General features: G+C 56.9%; 2 protein-coding genes across 5 annotated transcripts in view; one reads left to right on the forward strand and one right to left on the reverse strand.

Annotated features, from left to right (window-relative positions):
• Positions 1–1,572: 1,572 nt before the first annotated feature.
• POLR3H (RNA polymerase III subunit H) lies at positions 1,573–15,297 on the forward strand. Of its 2 annotated transcripts, XM_025458574.3 has the most exons (7): positions 1,573–1,811; positions 1,911–2,039; positions 5,034–5,130; positions 11,050–11,136; positions 11,534–11,597; positions 12,899–13,100; positions 13,951–15,297. In XM_025458574.3, exons 2-7 carry the CDS (start codon positions 1,929–1,931, stop codon positions 14,002–14,004), a joined length of 615 nt encoding a protein of 204 aa, XP_025314359.1. In that variant the 5' UTR covers positions 1,573–1,811; positions 1,911–1,928; the 3' UTR covers positions 14,005–15,297. The 2 variants fall into 2 exon arrangements, with proteins under 2 accessions (XP_025314359.1, XP_025314370.1); XM_025458585.3 differs by lacking the exons at positions 1,573–1,811; positions 1,911–2,039; positions 5,034–5,130 and adding an exon at positions 9,902–10,076.
• ACO2 (aconitase 2) overlaps positions 15,162–22,491 on the reverse strand; it is a 55,974-nt gene continuing 48,644 nt past the window's right edge. For 2 of the 3 annotated variants that reach the window (XM_025458561.3, XM_049115802.1), the window contains exons 9-18: positions 22,150–22,255; positions 20,831–20,988; positions 20,552–20,625; positions 20,009–20,120; positions 18,609–18,731; positions 18,203–18,358; positions 17,191–17,382; positions 16,676–16,808; positions 16,047–16,168; positions 15,162–15,693 (exon numbers count right to left, since the gene is read on the reverse strand). In XM_025458561.3, coding sequence (XP_025314346.1) covers positions 15,556–15,693; positions 16,047–16,168; positions 16,676–16,808; positions 17,191–17,382; positions 18,203–18,358; positions 18,609–18,731; positions 20,009–20,120; positions 20,552–20,625; positions 20,831–20,988; positions 22,150–22,255 — 1,314 coding nt within the window. In that variant the 3' untranslated portion in view covers positions 15,162–15,555. Of the gene's footprint in view, positions 15,694–16,046; positions 16,169–16,675; positions 16,809–17,190; positions 17,383–18,198; positions 18,359–18,608; positions 18,732–20,008; positions 20,121–20,551; positions 20,626–20,830; positions 20,989–22,149; positions 22,256–22,491 lie in introns of all 3 variants that reach the window. The other variant, XM_049115803.1, reaches the window with a different exon arrangement.

Below are 22,491 nucleotides of genomic sequence, written 5' to 3' on the forward strand. Positions count from 1 at the left end.
AAGATCCTTCAGAGCCTTGTGAGCTACCATAAAGGTTTTGGACTTATTTATTATTATTATTTTTTAAAGACTTATTTATTTATTTATTCATGATAGACACACACACACAGAGAGAGAGAGGCAGAGACACAGGCAGAGGGAGAAGCAGGCTCCATGCAGGGAGCCCGATGCGGGACTTGATCCCGGGATTCCAGGACCGGGCCCTGGGCCAAAGGCAGGCATCAAACCGCTGAGCCGCCCAGGGATCCCTGGACTTATTTATTATTAAGATATTTATTTATTGGGGCGCCTGAGTGACTCAGTGGTTGAGTGTTTGCCTTCAGCTCAGGTCATGATCCCCAGGTCCTGGAATGGAGTCCTGCATTGGGCCCCCTGCATGGAGCCTGCTCCTCCCTCTGTCTGTGTCTCTGCCTCTCTGTGTATCTCTCATGAATAAATAAATAAAATCTTAAAAAAAAAAGATATTTATTTGTTATTAGAGAGAGCACACGAGCAGGGGGGAGGGGTGGGGGAGAAGGAGAGGGAGAAGCCGACTTCACACTGCTCATGTTGAGCAGGGAGCCCAACACAAAGCTCTTTCCCAGGACCCTGAGATCATAACCTGAGCTGAAGTCAGATGCTTAACTGACTGAGCCACCCAGGAGCCTCAATTTATTTAAGTAATTTCTACGCCCAAGGTGTGGCTCGAATCCACAACCTGGAGATCATCCCACACTCCATGGACTGAGCCAGCCAGGTGCTTCAAAGTATCAGACTTTATTATTAATTTAGTGGGAAGGTACTGGGGTTGTTTTTTGGTCCAATTCATGATCACTTTTCTTTTCTTTCTTTTTTTTAAGATTATGTATTTATATATTCATGAGAAACACAGAGAGAAATAGAGGCAGAGACACAGGCAGAAGGAGAAGCAGGCTCCGTACAGGCAGGGAGCCCCATGTGGGACTCGATCCCCAGAGCCCAGGATCACGCCCTCGGCCGGCCCAAGGCAGGCGCTAAACCGCCGAGCCACCACTGAGCCACCCAGGGATCCCCAATGATCATTTTTCAATTGAGATGTAATCTGCCTACTTAAGTGCAACGATCTTAACTGTCAAGTTTGATGCGTTGTTTTTTGTTTTTTGTTTAAGATTTTATTTTTAAGTAACCTCTATGCCCAATGTAGGGCTTGAACTCACAACCCTGTTAACAAGAGCTGCATGCCCTACTGACTGCCAGGCCCCCACCTGTGTAACCCACCCCCCTAGAAGAAGATAGGAAACATTCCTATCACCCCAGAAAGGTCCCGCCTGCTCCTTTCCAGATAAATCTCCCGCTTCCAGGGTCCTGAAGGGGTCTAAGCAAACTGTGCCGGCTTTTGAGAGGATCCCTCTGGCCGGGCGCAGCGCACCGCCCCGCCCGGGACGGAGAGGAAGAGCGACAGCCCCGCCGGGCAGGTGAGGTCGGGATCGCGCCCACGTTGCCTAGCAACCAGGAAGCGCGGTCGAAGGGCGGCCGGCTCCGCGGGGGCCCACGGGGAGGCCCCGCCCTACGTCGCGCCGCGTCGCGTTGGGGGGCGGGCAGAGGCTTCTTATTGGTCTGTTCTCCGGAAGCGACGGGATTCGGAATCTCGCCCGAAGTCGGCTGCGCGTGGGAGCGCGGTGCATGGCGGCGCGTGGCGCGTGGCGGGACCGGGTCGTGCGGCGGGTGCTCGCGCTCTCTCGCTGGAGCGAGGGCGTCTCCTGCTGAGCCTCAGTTTCCTCAGTTTGCAGAGGCTGCACACGCCCCGCACGGGGTACCCGGCGCCGCACCGCGCAGCCCCTCCGCCGGCCTGGGTGTGTGCGTGGGGGGCGCTCAGCGGCGGGGACGCGCCCGAGGGGGTTCGGGAACGCCCACCGCCCCACACGGCGCGTGACTGAGCCTCCCGCCCCCAGGGCCCCGGCGCAGGCGCGATGTTCGTCCTGGTGGAGATGGTGGACACCGTGCGGATCCCCCCGTGGCAGTTTGAGAGGAAGCTCAACGACTCCATTGCCGAGGAGCTGAACAAAAAGTTGGCCAACAAGGTACCGGGGGCCCACGGGGTCGCTGACAGGCCCTGGCACGGGAGGCCCAGCGCTGCCCTCCTGCCCGCTGCAGGCCTCCCCGGTCACGCCAAACCCTGGCCTTGGACAAGTAGCTTAACTTCTCCGAGCTCAGTTACTTCACCTGCACGTGGGATGTTGGAGTCAAAACAGAAACTGGGGAAATGCCAGATTGCACCCTGTTGGATTACCCGCTCTGGGCCTCAGCTTCCATTTGTAAAATGGAAATAATGATGGCTGTCACACACTGTGTCTGTGAAGATGGACAGTGGTTTAGAGTTAACCATCATTAAGGGGCCCCTGGGTGGCTCCGTCCCTGAAGGATCGGCCTTCAGCTCCTGATCGCAGGGTCTTGGGATTGAGCCCCACATTCAGCTCCCTGCTCAGTGAGGTGTCTGCTTCTCCCTCTCCTCCCTGCTCATGCTCTCTTGCGCTGTCTCTGTCTCGCAAATAAATAGAGTTAACCATCAGGAGATTTATTCTTTTTTTTTTTTTAAGATTTTGTTTATTAATTCATGAGAGACACAGAGGCAGAGGGAGAAGCAGGCTCCATGCAAGGAGCGCACGCGTTCTCTCTCTCTGTTAAATATATCCTTTTTTTTAAGATTTTATTTATTGATTCATGATAGACACAGAAAGAGGCAGAGACACAGGCAGAGGGAGGAGAAGCAGGCTCTATGCAAGGAACCCGATGTGGGACTCGATCCCAGGAATCTGGGATCATGCCCTGAGCCAAAGGCAGACGCTCAACCACTGAGCCACTCAGGTGTCCCAATAAATATATATTTTTTTTTAAATGAAGATTTTGGGATGCCTGACTAAACTGCTCAGCAATTTAGCGCCTGCCTTTGGCCCAGGGCGTGATCCTGGAGTCCTGGGATCCAGTCCCACATCGGGCTCCCTGCAGGGAGCTTGCTTCCCCCTCTGCCTGTGTCTCTGCCTCTTTCTCTCTCTCTCTCTTTCTGTGTCTCATGAATAAATAAATAAAATCTTTTAAAAAAATGAAGATTTTATTTATTTGAAAGAGAAAAAGAGAGAAAGCACAAGCACGGTGGGGGGCAGAGGGGGAGGGAGAAGCACTCTGCTGAGCAGGGAGCCTGACTTGGGACTCAATCCTAGGACCCTGGGATCATGACCTGAGCCCAAAGCAGATGCTTCACCAACAGAGCTACCCAGGTACCCTGGGGATTCATTTTTGAGAGTGGGAAAGGGCTGTGCAGAGAGAAGAGTTGGGCAGGCAAAGGAAACTGCATGTGTAAAGGCCCTGCGGCAGGAGGGAATATTTCATCCATCATAACCTGGAGGAGGACTGGTGTGGCCTGGAGAGGAAGAGAGGAGAGTAAGCTGGAAAGGTGGCAGGAGCCAAACCACATGGGGCCTGCAGGATGTCATGGCAGTATTGATTTCCATCTGTAGAATAGCAGGAGGTGATAGGCTGAGAAGGAGCAGGAGGAAGGTTGGCTGGCTTTAGACAGGAGGCCAGTCCCTTCTGTAGATAGAGGCTGAGATCATGGAAGGGAGTTGTTTGCAGCTGTTGGTGGAGAGAACTCATGAAGTCCTTAGTGATTGGCTTCCAGTTACGTTGTGAGGTAGAAGGTAGAGGGGGTCAGTGGAGGGATGAAGTGTGAGCATAGTGGTGACAGAAGGTGTGAAAAGTCCAAGAAGGTAAAAAAAGTAAAAAAAAAAAAAAAAAAAAAAAAAAACTGTTTAAAAAAAAGGGGATCCCTGGGTGGCTCAGCGGTTTAGCGCCTGCCTTTGGCCCAGGGTGCGATCCTGGAGTCCCAGGATCGAGTCCCACATCGGGCTCCTGGCATGGAGCCTGCTTCTCCCTCCTCCTGTGTTTCTGCCTCTCTCTCTCTGTGTCTATCATAAATAAATAAATTAAAAAAAAAAAAGCTGTTAAAAGTCCAAGAAGGGAATGTAGCCCTTTGGGGTACGGGTCCTTCAGGGACCTGTTCAGACGAGTCTTTTATATTAGAATCATTTGAGAGGAAGCTGCACAGAAGAGGTCTGTGGTCTGGCCAAGGGCACAGATCTTTTTTTTTTTTTTTAAGCTTTTATTTATTTAATTATGAGAGACACACAAAGAGAGGCGGAGACACAGGCAGAGGGAGAAGCAGGCTCCATGCAGGTACCCAGTGCGGGACACGATCCCATCCAGGCCTCCCAAGGGCACAGATCTTGTGCAAGGCAGCCAGGCTCTGTGGCTCATTGTGGTGAGGTCCGGCCCGGACTTGGAGTTCTCTGAGCTTCTTGCTAATCCTTGAACAGTCCTGCAGGGTGTGTATTGGGAGGTGATGACACTGGTGGCAGGTAAGCAGGCTGGTGATTTGGGGCATGGTGGGCATGGGGTATGAGATGCCCTGTGTCTAGTCTCAGAGCCTCGGGCACGTGTCCCTCTGCCACCCTCAGTCCCTGTGGCCACGGCTGTGTGCCTGATACTTTGTGAGCAGGTGGGGTTTAGCCCGGACTCTGACATTCACTGAGCCATGAGCTCCAGCAAGAGCCGGAGACTTTGGGGAGTGTAGGTTTAGGGTTTCCCTGCCAGTGATCCTTACTGGTAATAATAGTGATCTGTGTTGACTGACTGTTACTACTTCCAGCATGTGAGTCAGATGCTGGCATGGGTGTCACATCCATTACCTCTTGTTATTTAACACACCTGCAGCCTGGTTGGTCCAGTTTTGCAGATGGGGGAAACTGAGGCTCAGAGAAGTGACCTTGGAGGTCACATAGTGGGTGGTGGAACTGGCGCTGTAACCTGGATCTGTCTTGTCACAAAGGCCCTCCTCCTTCCAGAGTGCCGCATCCTTTGGAGGCTCCTTACCCTTGGATACCTCAGACGGTGCCCCAACTCGTTTCTAGCTGCCCCGAGTGGTGAGGGTCTCAGGAGAGAATGCTGGGGAGCTGGGCCTCTGTGTCCTCTGTGTGCACGCGCGTTTGTACGTATATATGTATGTACGTCGATGCCCATAGGTCGTGTACAGCGTGGGGCTCTGCATCTGTCTGTTCGACATCACCAGGCTGGAGGACGCCTATGTGTTCCCAGGGGATGGCGCATCGCACACCAAAGGTAGGTGCCTTTTCCTCCTTGGGATTTTTGGTTGTGGGACTCCTGGTCTAGGGATTGGGAGACCCGAGGCCTAGTCCTGACTCTGCCAGCAATGGACTGTGTGACAGTGAACAGAATCTTCCCGTCTGGGCCTCAGTTTCCTTGTCTATAAGAAATGGTGGACAAGGTGATTCTTTTTTTTTTTTTTAAGATTTTATTTGGGATCCCTGAGTGGCGCAGCGGTTTGGCGCTTGCCTTTGGCCCAGGGCCCGATCCTGGGGACCCGGGATCGAATCCCACATCGGGCTCCCGGTGCATGGAGCCTGCTTCTCCCTCTGCCTGTGTCTCTGCCTCTCTCCCTCTCTCTGTGTGACTGTCATAAATAAATAAAAATTTATTTAAAAAAAAAAGATTTTATTTATTTATTCATGAGAGACAGAGAGAGAGAGAGAGAGAGAGAGGCAGAGACACAGGCAGAGGGAGAAGCAGGCTCCATGCAGGGAGCCCGATGTGGGACTCGATCCTGGGACCCCAGGATCACGCCCTGGGCCGAAGGCCGGCGTCAAATCGCTGAGCCAGCTGGGCTGCCTTTTCTTTTTTTTTTTTCTTTTTTTTTTAATTTTTATTTATTATTTATGATAGTCACACGGAGAGAGAGAGAGAGAGAGAGGCAGAGACACAGGCAGAGGGAGAAGCAGGCTCCATGCACTGGGAGCCTGACGTGGGATTCGATCCCGGGTCTCCAGGATCGTGCCCTGGGCCAAAGGCAGGCGCCAAACCGCTGCGCCACCCAGGGATCCCTTCTTTTTCTTTTTTAAGGATTTATTGGTTTATTTGAGAGAGCGAGAGACTGATCTCATGACCCTGAGATCAAGACTTGAGCTGGGCTAAGAGTCCATCACTTAACTGACTGAGCCTCCCAGAGGCCCTGCACAAGACCATTCTTGAGGCCTCTCTGGCTCTGAGATTGTGGCTCCGAGTCTGTGCCCCCTGTGGTCTCGCTTATTACCGAGCTCTGCTCTTCCTGGTCCTCAGGCTGCTCAGTTCTGGTTGGGGGGGTGGCCAGACAGGTGTCGGGTGGCACTGGCATGGTCAGTGTTGGGTTAAAAGTGGGGAGCAGGGGCACCTGGCTTGCTCATTTGGTACAGCATGTGACTCTTGATCTTAGGGTTGTGAGTTCAAGACCCACATTGGGTGTAGGGATTACTTAAAAATAAAATCTTAAAAAAAATAAAATAAAAATGTGGAGAGCAGAGGGGAGTGGATCTGTCTTGGGGAGGAGGCAGGTTGGAGGGGAGGGGACTTTAAGGGGCCCTGGGACATAATGAGTACGTGTAGCCCCTGGATTCCAGTCCCAGCTATGCCGATTACGTGCTGTGAGACTAACCACTCCGTGCCTGTTTCCTTGCTGTGAGATGTAGTTAACAGTAGATTTTATATCACAGGACATTGTGAGAATAATAATATGTGCAAAGGTCTTTGGACGGGACCTTGGCACATGGGGCTCCGTGACTCATTGATTTGAACTATTTCTCCTGATTCTGGGATCTGCTAAATGAGTTCTTCCGGGCTGGCCTGTCCAGGGCTGGATGGGGTAGGGTGGCCTCCTGTGTCTGGTGGTTGGCAGACTGGTTGGTTGGGGGTGGGCACGAGGGTGGCTCATCTCTGCTGCACATGGTCTCATCTTTCCTTCCCGGAGATCAAGGCACCATGGTGCAGCTGAGCCCCTGTAGGAGCAGCTTTTCAAGCCTCTGCCTAAATCCCATTGGCCAGAGCAGGACTCCTGGCTGAGGCTGGCGGTGAGGGAAGGAAAAATAGATTCCACCTCTCGATAGGAGGCGCTGCAGTCACAGCAAAGAGGTGTGCTCCTGGAAGGGAAGGTTGGTTACCAGACCTGGACGTGTAGGGAGGGTGTTACCTTGGCTAGAGTTCTCAGGGAGGGAGTGGGGACCCTTCCCTCTCCTCCCAGGACCCAGCCACATCAGAAGCAGAGGGAAAGGGGGCCCCTGAGGTGGTTCGGGGCTAACCAGAGTGTAGGCCTGCAGCTGGCCATCAGCTTGGCGCTCAGGCCTGTGAATCCCAGCCTCTGGAGGTGAGCCCGCACGCATTAGAACGAGGAGCTGGGTGCTGCTCGCATGAGGAAGTGTGAGGAGCCCTGTCTCGGTCAGCCTCTGGGCACAGAGATGTGGAGCATTCCAGAACGCACCATGAGGCTGCCTGGTGTCTGTGTCCAGGAATCCAGACACTCGAGTCCACAGAGACATCGCCAAGCTCTGCAGGCAGCCCTAGGAAACAGGCTGGATTGGTACGCGCTCGGAACATTTAGCAGAAAAATAAAATGGTGACGTGAAAATAAGACCACAGGGCCTCAAAAAAAAAAAAAAAAAAAAAAAAAAAAAAAAAAAAAAAAACCACAGGGCCTCTTTACAGAGAAGAACGCACTCCAGCCAAGCCCAGTCTGCCTTTAGGTGGTGTTCTGGAGACGAGTGGTAAGAGGTGCCAGAACTTCAAGGAAAACTGGAAAAGTTAAAATTGAAGTTCTGTTCTTTCATTTGGTTGTTTCTGCCACTTGGTGTAAGATTTTCACTGTCCCCCAACCCTAGTTCACCCTGGGCCCCCTGTGTCCTTGGGAACGGGTGTGAGGATTAGGGCAGGTCACACGGTCCTGGATTTAATTCTGCTTCCCCCCGTCCCGTGTGGACCTTGAGCAGGTAACTTGCCTCTCTCGGTCTCGGGTTCCTTATCTGTAAAATGGGGTCACCATGTGCAGCTGTGAAGCCTGGCCTGGGCCACAGAGCACCGCATGGGGTGGTGGTATGTTGTGGGGATCATAGCATGTGTCACGGGATCACCACGTGTCAAGGCTGACCCTCCTCCCCTGCCCATTCCGGCCGCCACCCCGTCCACTGCCTCACCCAGGGCTGTGGCCAGGGTGTGCGGAGCAGGGCCTCTCCATACCTGCCTCCACTTTTGGCTTGAGGACTCTTCTTTTGCTTATTACCTTGTACTTCCAACCCCCCTCCCCCACCACCGCCAGGGCCAGATTGCATCACTTGTCTCAGCAAGTGTCTCCACAAAGTGCGCCTTTGTGACTTGTAACACCGAGCTCCGTTCAGCCTCATCTCTTGTCACTGTAACAGGTGCCAGTGCCATGTGCCCCATGCTCCCGAGGCTGGCCAGACCTGGCCTCCCCCAGGGGAGCCCCTCTTGACTGGCCCTGCCACCCCTGCCCTGCTCTGAGCTGGGACTGGTGTCGTGCCCACCATTTGCTTTGTTCCATTGTTTTTTCCCCTAAGTTGTGCTACGATACGTATAATATAAAATTTACCATTTTAACTATTTTTAGTGCACAGCTCCGTGGCATCGTGTATAGTCATCGTTGTGGAATCACCACCAACCTTTCAGTCCTTCCAGACTCACACTCTGTCCCTCTTACACATTCCGCCTTCATTCCACCCCTCTCCGGGGCTCTGGAGTCCACTATTGTACTTTTTTTTTTTTTAGATTTTATTTTATTTAATTTATTTTTTTATTTTTTAAAGACTTTATTTACGTATTCATGAAAGACACAGAGAGAGAAAGGCTGAGGTGTAGGCAGAGGAAGAAGCAGTCTCCAGGCAGGGAGCCTGATGTGGGACTCGATCCTGAGACTGCAGGATCATGCCCTGAGCCAGGGGCAGGTGCTCAACCGCTGAGCCACCCAGGCGTCCCAGATTTTATTTATTTATTCATGAGAGTCACACACAGAGAGGCAGAGACACAGGTAGAGGGGGAAGCAGGATCTCTGTGAGGGGCCCAATGCAGGACTCGATCCCGGGATCTTGGGATCACAGCCTGAGCCGAAGGCAGATACTCAACCACTGAGCCACCAGGCACCCTCACTGTTGTACTTTCTGTGTCTGTGAATTTTTCTCCGGGTTACTGCACGTAAGGGGGGACAGTGTCTGCCCTTAGCACAAACTCACCACGTCCCCAGGCAGACCTGCTTCTCCTGGGACAAGGTCTTCCTCTTACCCTGCAGACCCACCCGTTCTGGCTTTCCAGGCTTCCCATCTGCCCATGAAACACCCTGGAACTTTAGGTGGGGCTCTTGGGAGATGGCTCCAAATACAGCACTGCCCCGGCTGGCCCTCCCGCTGGGCTGTGGCCTCCTTTTTGTTTTTAATTGAGATCTAATCTACATGCCACAAAATTCACCCTTGTAAAGCTTACGATTCAGTAGCTCTTAGGATATTCATAGAGCTGTGCAACCATCACCATGATCTAATTCCAGAACATTTTCCCCACCTCAAAAAGAAACCACGCACCTATCAGTCACTTCTCATTCTCCCTCCTCCAGCCGTGGACAACCACTGATCTACCCTCTGTGTCTGGATTCGCCTAATCTGGACATTTTGGATAAATGGAATCACACAGTATGCGGTCTTCTGTAACTGGTTTATTTCACGTAGCATAGCATCCTTGAGGTTCATCCGTGTCATTCAGTGTGTCTGTACTCCCTTTTTAAGACCGAGTAATATTCCATTATACGGATAGACTGCGTGATGTTCATCCGCTCACCTGTTGGTGGGTGCTTGGATTGGCCACCATGTGCCTTCGGCTGTGGCTGTTCCAGACTCGAGCTCCCTGGGCACGAGACCACCTGCCGTTCTGCCCCCATAAGCCCAGTGCCCAAACCGGCCCTGGCACACACTTGGTGGGAGGCTCTGTGGGGATTTGCTAAGCTGAGCCGAACGTTGGGTCACATGGGGGACAGGGTTTTTCCATCCTGTGGACTTGTGACCGCTGGCTGCCCTCATCTGCTCTCTGCAAGGTCAGCATGACGCGCTCGTCACAGGGAGGGAGGGGGTACCACCTGCCTCCTCTGCTTTCCTCAGGCATCCTGCCTGGTGGGGCTGCGCAGCAGCAGCCTGGAAGGAGCCGGGGCCGCCGGGCCCTACTGGCCCTGGGCAGCGTCGGCGGAGTAGGTTAGTGGCTGCAGCCCGTGTTCGGGATGGAAGCTGCCAGAGGAAGGCACATTCCACCCTGTGGCCGTTTGCTGGTCCCGAAAGTCTCGGGGTCTTCCCATGGCAGAACAGGGTGGAAGGGCGTGTGGCTGAGCGGCCTGCGCAGCTGTCCAAACCGCTTCCCCATCGTCACAGCGGGGAAGCCTTGACCACTGGTGTGGGTGGGTTGCGATGGGCACTGCGTGACCAGCAGGAAGTAGCCTCGTGTGGTTGCTAGCTCTGGCGGTGTTGGGGTCCATGTTGCTCACCCCTTTGGGGCTCGAAGGGGCAGGAGTGATGAGGTAACGGCTCCCGCCGGACCTGTGGATCAGGCTGTGATGTGGGCACAGACCTCACCTGATACTTTCCCGGGGGTGTGGTGACCGCAACCACCTAGGGCAGGGCCTGAGAACCCACAGAGGAATTTTTGTTGGGTGCTTGCCTCTGCGTCCCCGTGGCCCCCCTGAATCTCAAGGCACTTTTAGCATCCTGTTCCAGGTCAGAGCTATGCCTGGGGCAAACTCCCATCAGAGGGAGACGGAGAACTTGTTTCCAAACCTGGCTCCCTTTGCCAGTTGCTTCTGCCCATTTTAGAATTTAAGGGAGTAAGTCTAGAGGAAGAGTGGGAGTGGACTATGGAGTCATCTGCGGCCCAGAGTCTGGGTTCAGGAGTGACTTGTCTGCTGGGTTTGGGGGCCAGCCCTTGGGTCCAGGGCCTCTGCTGCTGGCCTGTTATGGGGGCTGTGCTGTGGCCTTGCGGGGGACGAGGTGTGGGTCCCCCTAGTTCAGCTGGCGGGTCTGGACCCACAGGGGTACGGGGTGTGGAGTGCCCAGCAGACTCCGGGGTAGCTGCAGGGCGTCCAGGTCAGTGGGCCAGCCAGTGGAGTCGGCCCTGGGAAGCCTGGGCCATTGCTCATGTGCCTGCTCATCACTGACGCTCTTCCTTCACTTCCAGTCCATTTTCGCTATGTGGTGTTCCATCCGTTCCTGGATGAGATTCTGATCGGCAGGATCAAAGGCTGCAGCCCGGAGGGAGTGCACGGTAAAGGCCTGGGAGCACTCGGGGCAAGGGGCCCGGCCTAGGCCTCCCTTCAGCTTCTGTGCTGGGCCACATGGTTGGGGGGGGGGTGGGGAGGGTCAGATTCAGACGCTGTGCTGTCAGGGAAGCTCGTGTGTGGAGGATACGCAGCCCCCTCGTGCTCACGTAACAGTGCAGGGCCTTGGCCAGCCGGGGGGCTTCCCTGTGAGACCTTGCTCACCTCGGGCCCAGGTGCTCACCAGACCCTATTTTGCATGGTGTCCAGCATAAGTTTTGGTGGCTAAATGGCGTAGGTAGAGGCGCAGGGATCTGAGGTATGTGTGTGTGGGGGGGAGGGGGTTCCCATTTCCATGGCGACAACTGCCATGTCCCATGCTGTCACTTTCTTCATTTGTTCCAGTCTCTCTAGGGTTCTTCGACGACATTCTCATCCCCCCTGAGTCTCTGCAGCAGCCAGCCAAGTTGTATCCTCCCAAGGTTAAAGTGGGGCACAGGGGAGCTCAGGTCTTTCCAAAGGACAGTCTATGCTCCTTCCGGTGACCCTGGCTCCTGTGGGCCGGTACTGCTGATCTCCGTGCCCACTGCCCAGCCCACACTTGTGCCCTGGAAGTGCTGACCTGCCCGTGCTTCCCATGCTGACCGTGGTGGTGTCCACGTGCCTGGGCGTGTAGGTGGTGCTCTGTTCACTTTGCTTAGGTTGTCCTCTCAGGGATCACTCCAGAATCCTCGCCCTGGAGAGGTTTGCCCTGTGGGGCTCGCCTCCCTACTTCCCTGCTGTGCAAACAGTACCGTTGGCTGGCGTTTGAGGGCTTGACTGTGCCTGATGCTGGGCTGGGCTGTTTCCCTCCGCTGGGTTCCCCCTTTGCCCCACGCCGGCCCTTGCCCTGTTGCACTGGGGCTGTTTCTGGGGTCCTCGCTGAGACTGCTCACCAGAACGGACCCTGTCTTGTCAGGACTGTGCCCACAGTGCCCAGCAGGGGACCTGGCACGCGGGGCCGCCACTAGAGGGCGCGCTGGCTGCTCTGCGTGGGCTGAGCGAGGGGCCTGGGGCTTTGCAGGGGTTTGCAGGGCGCTGCCCTCACCAGCTCTCGAGGCCACCGCGGCTGGGCCGGTGTGTGGCTGGGCCCGTGTGCATGTACGGCGGACCAGGGGCGGGCTCGTCAGAAAACCTGGCCCTGCCTGGCTGGACCTCCCGCTGGCTGCGGGCCCTCGGGCCGGTGACCTTCCATTTGCCATGTCTGTCCTTCTGAAACCCGGGAAGGTCCTTGTGCTGGTTGTTGTCACAGGGCAGGGCTGGAAAGGACTGTGGGGTCGCACTGTGAGAGAACACGGGGTGGCTTTGGCTAGCACTGCAGGGCCGGCTGCGGCCAGTGGAAAGCACTTCTCGTGTGTGTGGCCATGTCCCCTCCTCGCCACAGCCCCGCGAGGCCAGGCCAGGCAGCCAGGCCTTGCTACCGCCCCGTTCTGCACGCAGCACCCTGAAGCACAGACGGCGGGCCTGGCCCCGTCCCCGCTTGTGGAGCAGAGGCCCGAACGTGGCAGTTGGCCCGAGTCCGACCCGCAGGAAAAGGGCCCTGGGCAGCAAGAGGCGAGACTCGCTCTGCGCCTGAGCCGCCTTCCTGCTCTGGTGGCAGCCCACACCTTGCCCGGCCTTGCTTCTCCTTGACACCCCAGCCAAGGAGCTCTCCCCCTAGAATTGGGTTTTCCTGGGGTTTCCTGTGGGCTCCTCGCCCCCGTTGTTACCTTGACCCCGCGCCGCGCCCAGTGACGAGGCGGAGCAGGTGTGGGTGTGGGAGTACGAGACGGAGGAAGGAGCGCACGACTTGTACATGGACACCGGTGAGGAGATCCGCTTCCGGGTGGTGGATGAGAGCTTTGTGGACACGTCCCCCACGGGGCCCAGCTCGGCCGAAGCCACGTCTTCCAGTGAGGAGCTGCCAAAGAAGGAGGCTCCGTACACGCTTGTGGTGAGCTGTGCGGACGCCGCATGGCGGGGAACCGGGTGGCGGGAGCCACTTCCTAGGGTGTTGGCTTGGGGTTCCCCGCCTGGAACCCCTGTCCCTGTGGGTGTGTCTTAGGCGGTCACTCTCCCGGGGGAGCCTGTCCCCTTGGCCATGGCCTGAGGCTCGTGGGGGCGGGTAAGCTGCCACAGCGCTGGGGGGATAGCAGTGTCTGACCTGCCTGCGGTCGGGACAGAGCCCACGCCAGGTGACAAGGCGCTGAGGGAGAGAGCAAGGCAGGGGCTGGGGAGGGGGTTCAGGGGCCGGTGACCCTCCATGGCGGCTGCTCCCGAACCCGAGCCCCCGTGGGCATGGGGTGGCCGCAGAGCTGCGACCAGCCTGGTGTCTACCCTCACGAAGTCAGACAGTGGCGTGTGACAAAGTAGGATGCATCTCCAGGGCCTGCTAGTAGGGTTTGCGGGTATAACGTGCCGCAGGTTGTCAAAAATCTGGGTGGCCGAGGGCATCTCCTCTGTGTTTGGAGGCTGGGGCTCGGGGTTGCTGGGCCTTTCTCGAGCCTTTCTTGGAGCATGCCCAGGACTGGCCTGCCGGTGCCCGTGTCTGGGCAGGCCTGGGGCTGCGGAAGGATACCTGACCTTGCTGGGGCTGGAGAGGGGAGTCCGGGCTGTGTTCCCATGTGGCCAGCTGGGTGCTGCATGGCTCCTGGATCTCCCCAGGTCCTTGTGGCTGGCATGAGCTTGCCTCGCTACTCCCTTGGCCCATGCAGGGCACCCAGGAGGGTGGCCCCCCTGCCTCCTGAGTCTCCTGAGGCCCGAAGGTAGACGCAACGTGCCTGTTTTTTCTCTACCCCCGGCAGGGATCCATCAGTGAGCCAGGCCTGGGCCTTCTGTCCTGGTGGACCAGCAGCTAGCACGGGGGCTCAACGGCGGACCTTGCCTGGTCCTGCAGACCCCAGCCCAGCCCCTGGGGAGGTGGTGCCGCTGGCCGTGAAGACACCAGCTCTGCAGAGTGTGTGCCTTGCATCCTGGCCCTGCTCCTGCTCAAGCTTCCCCCGAGGCCCCACTGTCCCTGTGGACCTCTGCCAGAGACATTTAATAAATCAAGGCCACATCAGTCAGGGAGGAACCAGTGATGTAAGGTCCCCAAGCTGCCACAGCTGAGACAGCGTGTCCTCTCCCCAGGCCACTTCTGGAGATGACCTCCCCTCTGGCGGGATGTGGGGGTTGACATTGTTGGTCTCAGGCTGGGCTCTGGGCTAAGTTTGGTGGCCTCCCTAAAATAAGAGCGAGAGGCCAGCCTGGGGTAGCTATAGCTCCTGTCACTTCCCCTCCCCCACTGGTGTTTGGAAGGTGGGGGCCTGGACTCAGCCCAGCCAGCGCCATCAAGCCAAGTGGAGGCTGTCAGCTTAGCTGGCGTAAGGTCAGGACTGGTGACCAGCCGTACAGCTGTCACTTTCAGACCTTGGCCACGCCAGGAACACTCAGGGTCTGCTGGTGACGCCAGGTCCCCAGCGAGGGCAAACACCGCATTGTTTATTCAGCAGAATGGCTTTCCAGATTCCTCCTGCTGCTTCACTCCTGCAGAACCCGCGGGCAGGCTTGCTCTCTAGCGCCCACCGGATGCCGGATTTCTATCAGGCAAATCGTGTGCCCTCCATGGAGTGCGCCTCCTTCCTTGGCCTCCTCAGCTTGCATGGGCACCGGGGTGCGGACGTCACTCCAGGAGCAGCTGGAAGTGCCCCCTGCCACCCGGTGCCGTGGGCCAGGGGACCGTGCACAGCCCGGACCGGCTGTGGCCTTGGGTCTGTGCCCCGCTCGGGTGTCTGGGGGGCTGACCCTGTGCCCAGGGCAGGGCAGGATCCAATTCATCTTGGACCCTACCTCCTGGAACGTGAGGGAAGCTGTGCAGATGTTGGGGGGAGGGGAGGCTGCCCTGTGGGCAGGCCACTGTGTCACTTGCCCTTCACTGCAGTGGCAGGTCCAGCGGGAGTGTCTGCTGACTGCTACAAAAACCCACCCTGAGCCCTGGAGTCGGTACCGTGTACGGACACCACCACTCTCACACGGGGACAGTCACTGAGTTTGGATTCTTATTTTTTCATAAGAGTAAAGTTTCTTTAAAATCCTTGAGCCACCAGTGAAATGAGGCGGGAGAAAAATTTTAAATGGAGTCTTCTCATCAAAAATAAATACAGTTGAACGGAGTTGCTCAAGATCTGAAACAGACTAAAAACGGGAAGGCAGGGGAGCCGGAACATTCTTTTAAGAATACCCCCCCCCCCCCCCAACCATGGGTCAGTCGGCCGGCTGAGGGAAGGGAGGCCAGGAGGTCTGACCCCACTGTCTCGAGCAGGAAACCATGGCTGGATCGGGGCAGATCCAGTTCTGATGACGCGTGGGCTGTACTGGGGACCCCGCTGCAGGGTCCGAGGGGCAGGCGGGCAGGGGAGCTGGGCTGGATCTCACTGCTGCTGCAGTTCCTTCATCCTGTTGAGAGCACTGCCGGCACGGAACCACTCAATCTGGGTCTCGTTGAAGGTGTGGTTCAGGAGGATGGTCTCTTGGGTCCCATTTGGGTGCTTGATGATGCACTTCAGGGGCTGTAGGGGGGAGGTGGAGTGGCTCTTAGGAACGTGGCCCTGGCGTCTGCCTTAAGGTCAGGAAGGTGGGGTGCTCCAAGGTGAGCCTCAGGGGCCAGCAGGCCGACCAAGATCAAGGGCAGGTGTGGGCTCGGGTGGCATTAACTCCCAGGGCCCAGAGGATCCTGCTAGGCGTGGGCTGTTGGCTTTCGAGAGCCAAGCCTGTACTAACGAGTGGGGCTTGGAGAATTTAAGGGCCCTTCCAGCTGGAACAAAGGTTCATGGAAGGAGGAGGATGCAGGGCCAGAAGTGGGTGTAAGGGGAAGAAGCAAAGTGGCTGTCCTCGGCCCACCCTCCTTCCCCACCCCCCTGACCTTGCCGGGAGCAAAGTCTTTCAGGCCCTGGATGGTCAACTTGTCCACGGGATGAATCTTATTGTAGTCGGCTGGGTCAGCAAAGGTGAGGGGCAGCAAGCCCTGCTTCTTCAAGTTGGTTTCTGGAAGGCAGAGGGCACACGGAGTCCACAGAGGGCAGGGCCAGTCCCTCCCTTCTCCACGCAGGAACCTCACCAGCCTAGAGCGCTTCCTTTTCTAAGCCCAGGTAGGGCTCTAGGAGAGGCACCCTGGCCCTGCACCTGGAGACAACTGAGCAGAGCCGTCAGGACCGGGTTGGCTACACTCCCGATGACGGGGTGCCTTTGGCCTAGAGCCCTCTGCAGGCCTGCCGGTTTGGGTCTCTGTGGACCCAATGGCTTTCTGGACATTCATGATCAGAAAAATCCTCTGACCACGTGCCCTGGATTTCAACTGCTTGGGTATGCAAGTTAGGAAGCCAGTTCCCATCTTGGGAAGCTGTGGGCCTCGGACCCAATGCTACTCAGGAGTGGCAGAGACTGGTGGAAAGCAGGCGTGGGGCTCCAGACCGGAGTCCGTCACCAGCAGGCTGGGTGCCTGGGCTGCCAGTGAGGGGAAGCGGAGGTGGTGGGACCTGGGCTCCACCTTACCGTGGATCCTGGCAAAGCTCTTGGTGATGATGGCCCGGCCCCCGAGGTGGCGCGGCTCCAGCGCAGCATGCTCCCGGCTCGAGCCCTCACCATAGTTCTCATCTCCGATCACCACCCACCGGATGCCGTGTTTCTGTCAGGCAAGTGGGAAGGGTATGAGGGAGGGGACACAGGGCCCCTGCCTGCCTTCCCTGGGGCTTCCGGGGCATCACAGGTCACCTGCTGCCCCAGGGCTGGTGAAATCAGAGGTGATCAGATTCAGTCCCTGTCTGCAAGGGGCGTGGGGAGGTGCGGTCTACCCGCCCCAGTGCTCAGGACAAAGGCAGGCTCTGGAGGAAGGCCCAGTAGGGGAGCAGAGCGCAGGGCAGGGGTAGATGGTGAGGGGGACACAGGACTGCCCCCCCCACTCCCGTGGCACCAGGGCATCCTCCAACTGCAGAGCTATTGGTGTAGGCTCCTGGGTAGGGAGCACCCCTTCCCTGCACCTGCACCCCGGCCCCACCGATGGGACCCACCTTATAGTAGCGGGCAGTGTCAGGGACAGGACCAAACTCCTGGGTGACAGCATTGCGCACGGAGTTGGCCTTGCCATTTTCGATGTTGATGGCACCGATGAGCAGGTTATTGGAGATGTTGTCCAGATGCCCACGGAACTTGAGCCAGGGGCCGGCGGCTGAGATGTGGTCAGTGGTACACTTCCCTTTGACCTTGGGTGGTGAGGCGAGAGGACGGGGGTCAGGGAATGGCGTGGGGGAGATGACGGGAGAAGCCCTCTAGAGGCTCTGGACACAGTCGCAGCCCTGGTGCAGCCACAATGACCACAAGGCTCGGGCAGGATTGTCCCCCCGCCCCTCAAGAGGCCCTGGGCTGCTCAGTGAGGAGTTGTCCAGGACGGGTCGCTCCCAGGCAGCAGAGGCTGCACGGGCAGGACTGCGGCCCACCCCTGCAGACCGAGGCCCCCAGGCAGTGATGCCGAGGCTGGAAGGCCTGCTAGAGACCTCGTGCTGGACACAAGCCCAAGGATGTGTCCCGGTCCTGACTGGTGACCGGGTTTATCCTATGGGCTTAGTGCTGCCTTGTCACCACCAGGAGACTCTGTAAACAGCATAACTTCATGTCTGACATGGGTCTCAGACCCCTGGCCACACCACAAAGGCTGTGTCTGCCTGGCTCCCAAACACAGGCCAGACCAACTGGTGCCCTACTGTGGGAACAGAGGACCCAGGGGCTTCTGGAGCCTGTGTGGCCAAGCCAGAGGCATGGAGACCTGCCGTGCTGGGTCACGCGTGCCCTGCCTGCCCTGCTTGTGCTGCGTCCTCTGCCCGTGGCCGCGGGAGGTGGCCCTGAGCAGCTGCAGCCGCTGGCTGAGAGCCCCGGACACAGCTGGCCAGATCCAGCTCAGACTGGCACAGGGCGGAGGAGGAGGGGACGCTGGGCCGGGGACGCCCGGGCGCCTCCGGCCCTTCCTGCTGAGGGCAGGGCCCAGAGGCTGGGGCTGTCACCACTGCCCCGTCCCCCGTCACTGACCTTGATGAGGATTTGCAGGTCCTCCAGGTCTTTGCCATCCCACTTGTCAAAAGGCTCCAGGAGCTGCAGGCGTTGGCTGGTGGGGCTCACGTCTACTCGCTGCCCGCTGCTGTCCTTGGGAGGGTGCTGGTAGGTATCCTGCCCGGGGTCAAACTCCTGCAGGAGGAGATGGGGACACGCTGGGTGCCGAGCCCGCAGCCCCCACACAGACAGGCTCTTGTAGGAGGAGGACCACACACATCGCCCCCACCCCCACCCAGCTGCCCCATTCTCACCACAGGTGCTGTCCTGCCTGCCCAGGAGGGACAGGAGAGTCTTAGCCACAGGGCAACCCGCGGGGCCCGAGACACCCAGGCCGAGGCAGGCCCACAGCGGCCAACGGCACAGGGTGGCAGCGCCTGCTCACCGCTCGGGGAAGCTCATCTGCATCCGGAGCCTCCAGCTTGAATTTCTTGCCATCCTTGCCTGTCAGGAAGTCAGTCTCTGGGTTGAACTTGAGGGTGCCTGCGATGGCCAGGGCTGTGACAATCTGGAACGGAGGCGGCCCGCTGCTGGTCAGCACCAGACACCACTCCCACCCCCGACCCTAGCGGGAGCCCAAAGCTGCAAGGAGGTCTCTGGGGGTGCAGGCCACTGGGCTGGACCTCAGTGCCCTCCTCAGGGCAGTCTCCTCCCCTCACGGGCATGTGCTGGGGCCCCGGCACACAAACGCTGCTGTGACAAAAATGTTCCTAAAACGGGCAGCTGAAGACGTGGAAGGTGCCACCTCTTCACTCATCTTTAGCGAACCAAGGAATTTCTGGAGCACTCGCTTAAAGTCAGGAACAGGGCGTCTGGCTAGCTTAGCAGTAGAGTGTGTAACTACCTTGGGGTTGTCAGTTCGAGCCCTGCATTTGTGTAGAGATTACTTTAAAATGTTTTAAAGAAAGAATAAAAAGACTGCCCTGTGCTGACAATGGTCTAAGCGCCGGAGCACGTAGCTCGGTCATTGTTCCTAAGAGGCTGCCTTCCTGGCCTAGACCATGCAAAGCACTTCCGCTACTTGCTCTGTAGTCCTTTTTTTTTTTTTTAAACTTTATTTTTTAAATTTTTTTTTTAAATTTATTTATGATAGTCACAGAGAGAGAGAGAGAGAGAGGCAGAGACACAGGCAGAGGGAGAAGCAGGCTCCATGCACCGGGAGCCTGATGTGGGATTCGATCCCAGGTCTCCAGGATCGCGCCCTGGGCCAAAGGCAGGCGCCAAACCGCTGCGCCACCCAGGGATCCCTGTAGTCCTTTTTTTTAAAAAAACGTTTTTTTAGGTTTATTTATTTGAGGGAGAGAGCAAAATGAGTGCATGCAGAGGAAGAAACAGACTCCTCACTTAGCAGGGAGCCTGACGCGAGGCCTGATCCCAGGACCCCAAGATCATGACCCAGGCTGAAGACAGATGCTGTGGAGCTCCCCTCATGTAATCCTGCCAGGATCCGGGGGCACAGAGGAGGGGGACTTGGCCGAGCCCACAGGACTGGGTAGAGCCAGGGCTGCCATTTCTCCTAGGCAGTGATTTCAAGCTCCTGCTCGTGACCATAACTGCTGGGCCGGGAGGGGCCAGGCAGGGAGCACCGAGGAGGGGACACTTGAGGCCTGTGGCTCTCTGTTTGCACCCCGACAATCCCTTGCTCTGCGATGCCAACACTCCCTCAGCAGCCCTGTGGGGTCAGACGCCCTGCCCCAGCCTCTGTTCCCCCTCGCAGCACCCTGACCAGCCAGGGGCAGGGCCCCAGAGGCAGCCCCAGGCCACCGCCGGGCTGGGTAGTCTCACCTCTGGGGATGTAACGAAGGCGTGGGTCTCAGGGTTCGCATCATTGCGGCCTGTGAAGTTCCTGTTGTAGGAGGTGACGATTGTGTTCTTCTCCCCCTTCTTGGTGTCCTTTCTGCCAGGTCAGAGGAGACAGGGTTAAGCATGTCTGTCCTTGTCACCAGGCCCTTCCTGGTGGGGGGGATTGGAAAGAGCCTGAAGTGGCTGCCGCCTCCCAGGCCTCACGCAGGAGGGAGCCCGGGAGGTCCCAGAGCTTTGCCTGGACCACACGTAAGGAAGGTAGAGCCGAGACCAGGGCCCGAGTTTCCTGACTCGGGGCCACTGCCTCCGTTTAGGGGGCTCATTAGAGCCCCTGGCTGCATGTGACTCAGCCAGGTGGGCGCTCAGGCTGCGGGGCTCTTCCTCTTCCAGGCATTCCTAGAGAAGTCTAGTGGGCAGCAACCCCTGAGGCTAGAGGCCTGGGTGGGCCAAGTCTCTTCCCTCCACCCCACGAACGCTTCCCCTCAATGTCTGGGGCTCTGTACCTATCAAAGGTGTGCCTCTCACCTGTCCCACTGGCCAATGCAGGGGCCACAGGCATTGGCCAGGACGACACCACCCACTTCCCTTAGGACCTGTGCCTGCGGAGAGAAGACGGGCAGGTCAGCGGCAGGCTGGCGTCTGACAGGACAGGGTCGGTCAGGAGCCTGAGTGGTGATGAGCTGTCCTGGATCCCTGAGGCTGCTGTGGGGTACCCGGCTGACAAGGCTGTGGCTTGTCCTGCCGGAAGCCACGTTGCTCAGCAGTCAGGAGGGGGAACTGGGGGCAGGGCGTGTGGGAACTCACGTAGCCATCCCGCTCGATGGTGGCCCGGATCTGCTCAGAGCCCGGTGTGATGGTGAATTGGGACTTGCACTTCAGTCCATGAGCCAGCGCCTGCTTGGCCACGGCTGCCGAGCGCCCCATGTCCTCGTAGCTGGAGTTGGTGCAGCTGCCGATCAGACCTGGTGCATTGTGGGTGGTGGGGCCAGGGGTCAGGAGCAGAGGTCTCCACCCGACCTCAACTATCCAGACCTGGTCAAGAGTTCACCAGCTGTGCCAGGCCTGGGGCTGTTCTTAGCGGAGACCTGCTGGAAGTGATCCAACCGTCTAACAATACAGGACAGGCTGTTCCGTGGCCCAGCCATTCAAGGGAAGACGGTGTGGCCAGTGAAACGACACGGACATGGAGTCAGAGGGCTCCCTCTAGAACACTAACAGTCACCATGGCTGGATCAGGGCCGTGAGGACATAGTAAGTCCCTTCTTTCATACTTCTGAGTATTCTCAGTTTTGATTGCTTTATAATTGGGGGGAACAAAGAATTCTTTTTTAAAAGCCTATGACAGTTATTGAAAAAGTCGACTGGATGACATCATATTGTTTATAGAACCTCAAGACAGTCTCACTCATCAGTTCAGCCATTTACTTCAAATTAAACCACCAATATTTTTTTAAATTTACTTTAACTGCTAAGAGTGAACACATTACATGGCACTTGTTTTATGCCAGACACTCAGCAGAAAATTCTTTGCACATGTTAACTCGCCACCCTTCCCAACAGTTACAGGTAAATACGACCTCACCCTCATCTTCCAGACAAGGAACCATGGCACAGGTAGGTGAATTAACTTGCTCAGGGTCACCCAGCTATGCGGTACCAGAGCCAGATTCAGAGGCCACCTGGCTTCATGGTCCGTGTTCTAGTCACACTGTACTGTGACAAGAGCAGGTGCCAATCAGGTCATATCGACATGCCAGTGTGTCTGTACGTGTAAAGCATGTAAACGGAAATCAGGGAGCGGCGCTGGGATGATGAAATGATTGTAAAACAAAAATATACACACGTCTGTATGCACAGACACGCAGGAAGAGTACACCTGCGGCAGCTCCTAGAGCTGGCTTCTGGTTGAGGGTTCAGATTAGGAGTTCTTAAAATTCATTTGTTTGTGAATATTCTCTACGATAAGCACGTATTTTTTTTTCTTTTTACCAAGAAAAGGTAATTTTTTTAAAAACCCATATAGAAGATATAAACAATTTCAGAAAATGCCCCAGAGTGAGCTGAGCGCAGGCAGGCCCCCTGGCCCTGTGGCCTGTTAAATCGACAGGGTGGAAGGTACTCACCCACTCGGATGTCCAGAGGCCATCCTTCCTTCTCTGCCACAGTGCCTACTTCTGCCACAGGGTGAGCCAGGTCAGGGGTGAAGGGCCCGTTAATGTGAGGCTTCAGCTGAAGAAATAGAAAGGGGAGAGAACAAATCGTCGAGTGTGGAAACCTGAGACTACTTCAGACGCTGCCTGGCTCCTACTCACCCAGGTCCAGGACCCAGGAGGCAGACTTCTAGCTCAAACCCAGGAAACACCTGAGCACTGGGTTCTGTATGTGCGCCAGCTCTGGGTCCCTGCGAGGCTCGTATTATCTCCATCGTGCAGATGATGGAGATGGCGTGCCTTGCTCTAGGTCAC

Source organism: Canis lupus, chromosome 10 (genome assembly GCF_003254725.2).
Source record: "Canis lupus dingo isolate Sandy chromosome 10, ASM325472v2, whole genome shotgun sequence".
NCBI lineage: Eukaryota > Metazoa > Chordata > Mammalia > Carnivora > Canidae > Canis > Canis lupus.

What these genes read in the sequence shown, in the direction of transcription:
- POLR3H (XM_025458574.3), top strand. Translation starts at nt 1,929, where the DNA reads ATGTTCGTCCTGGTGGAGATGGTGGACACCGTGCGGATCCCCCCGTGG. An exon ending in ACAAAAAGTTGGCCAACAAG is followed by an intron (nt 2,040 to 5,033) that starts GTACCGGGGGCC and finishes CGATGCCCATAG; the next exon opens with GTCGTGTACAGCGTGGGGCT. An exon ending in CTGCAGCAGCCAGCCAAGTT is followed by an intron (nt 11,598 to 12,898) that starts GTATCCTCCCAA and finishes CGCCGCGCCCAG; the next exon opens with TGACGAGGCGGAGCAGGTGT.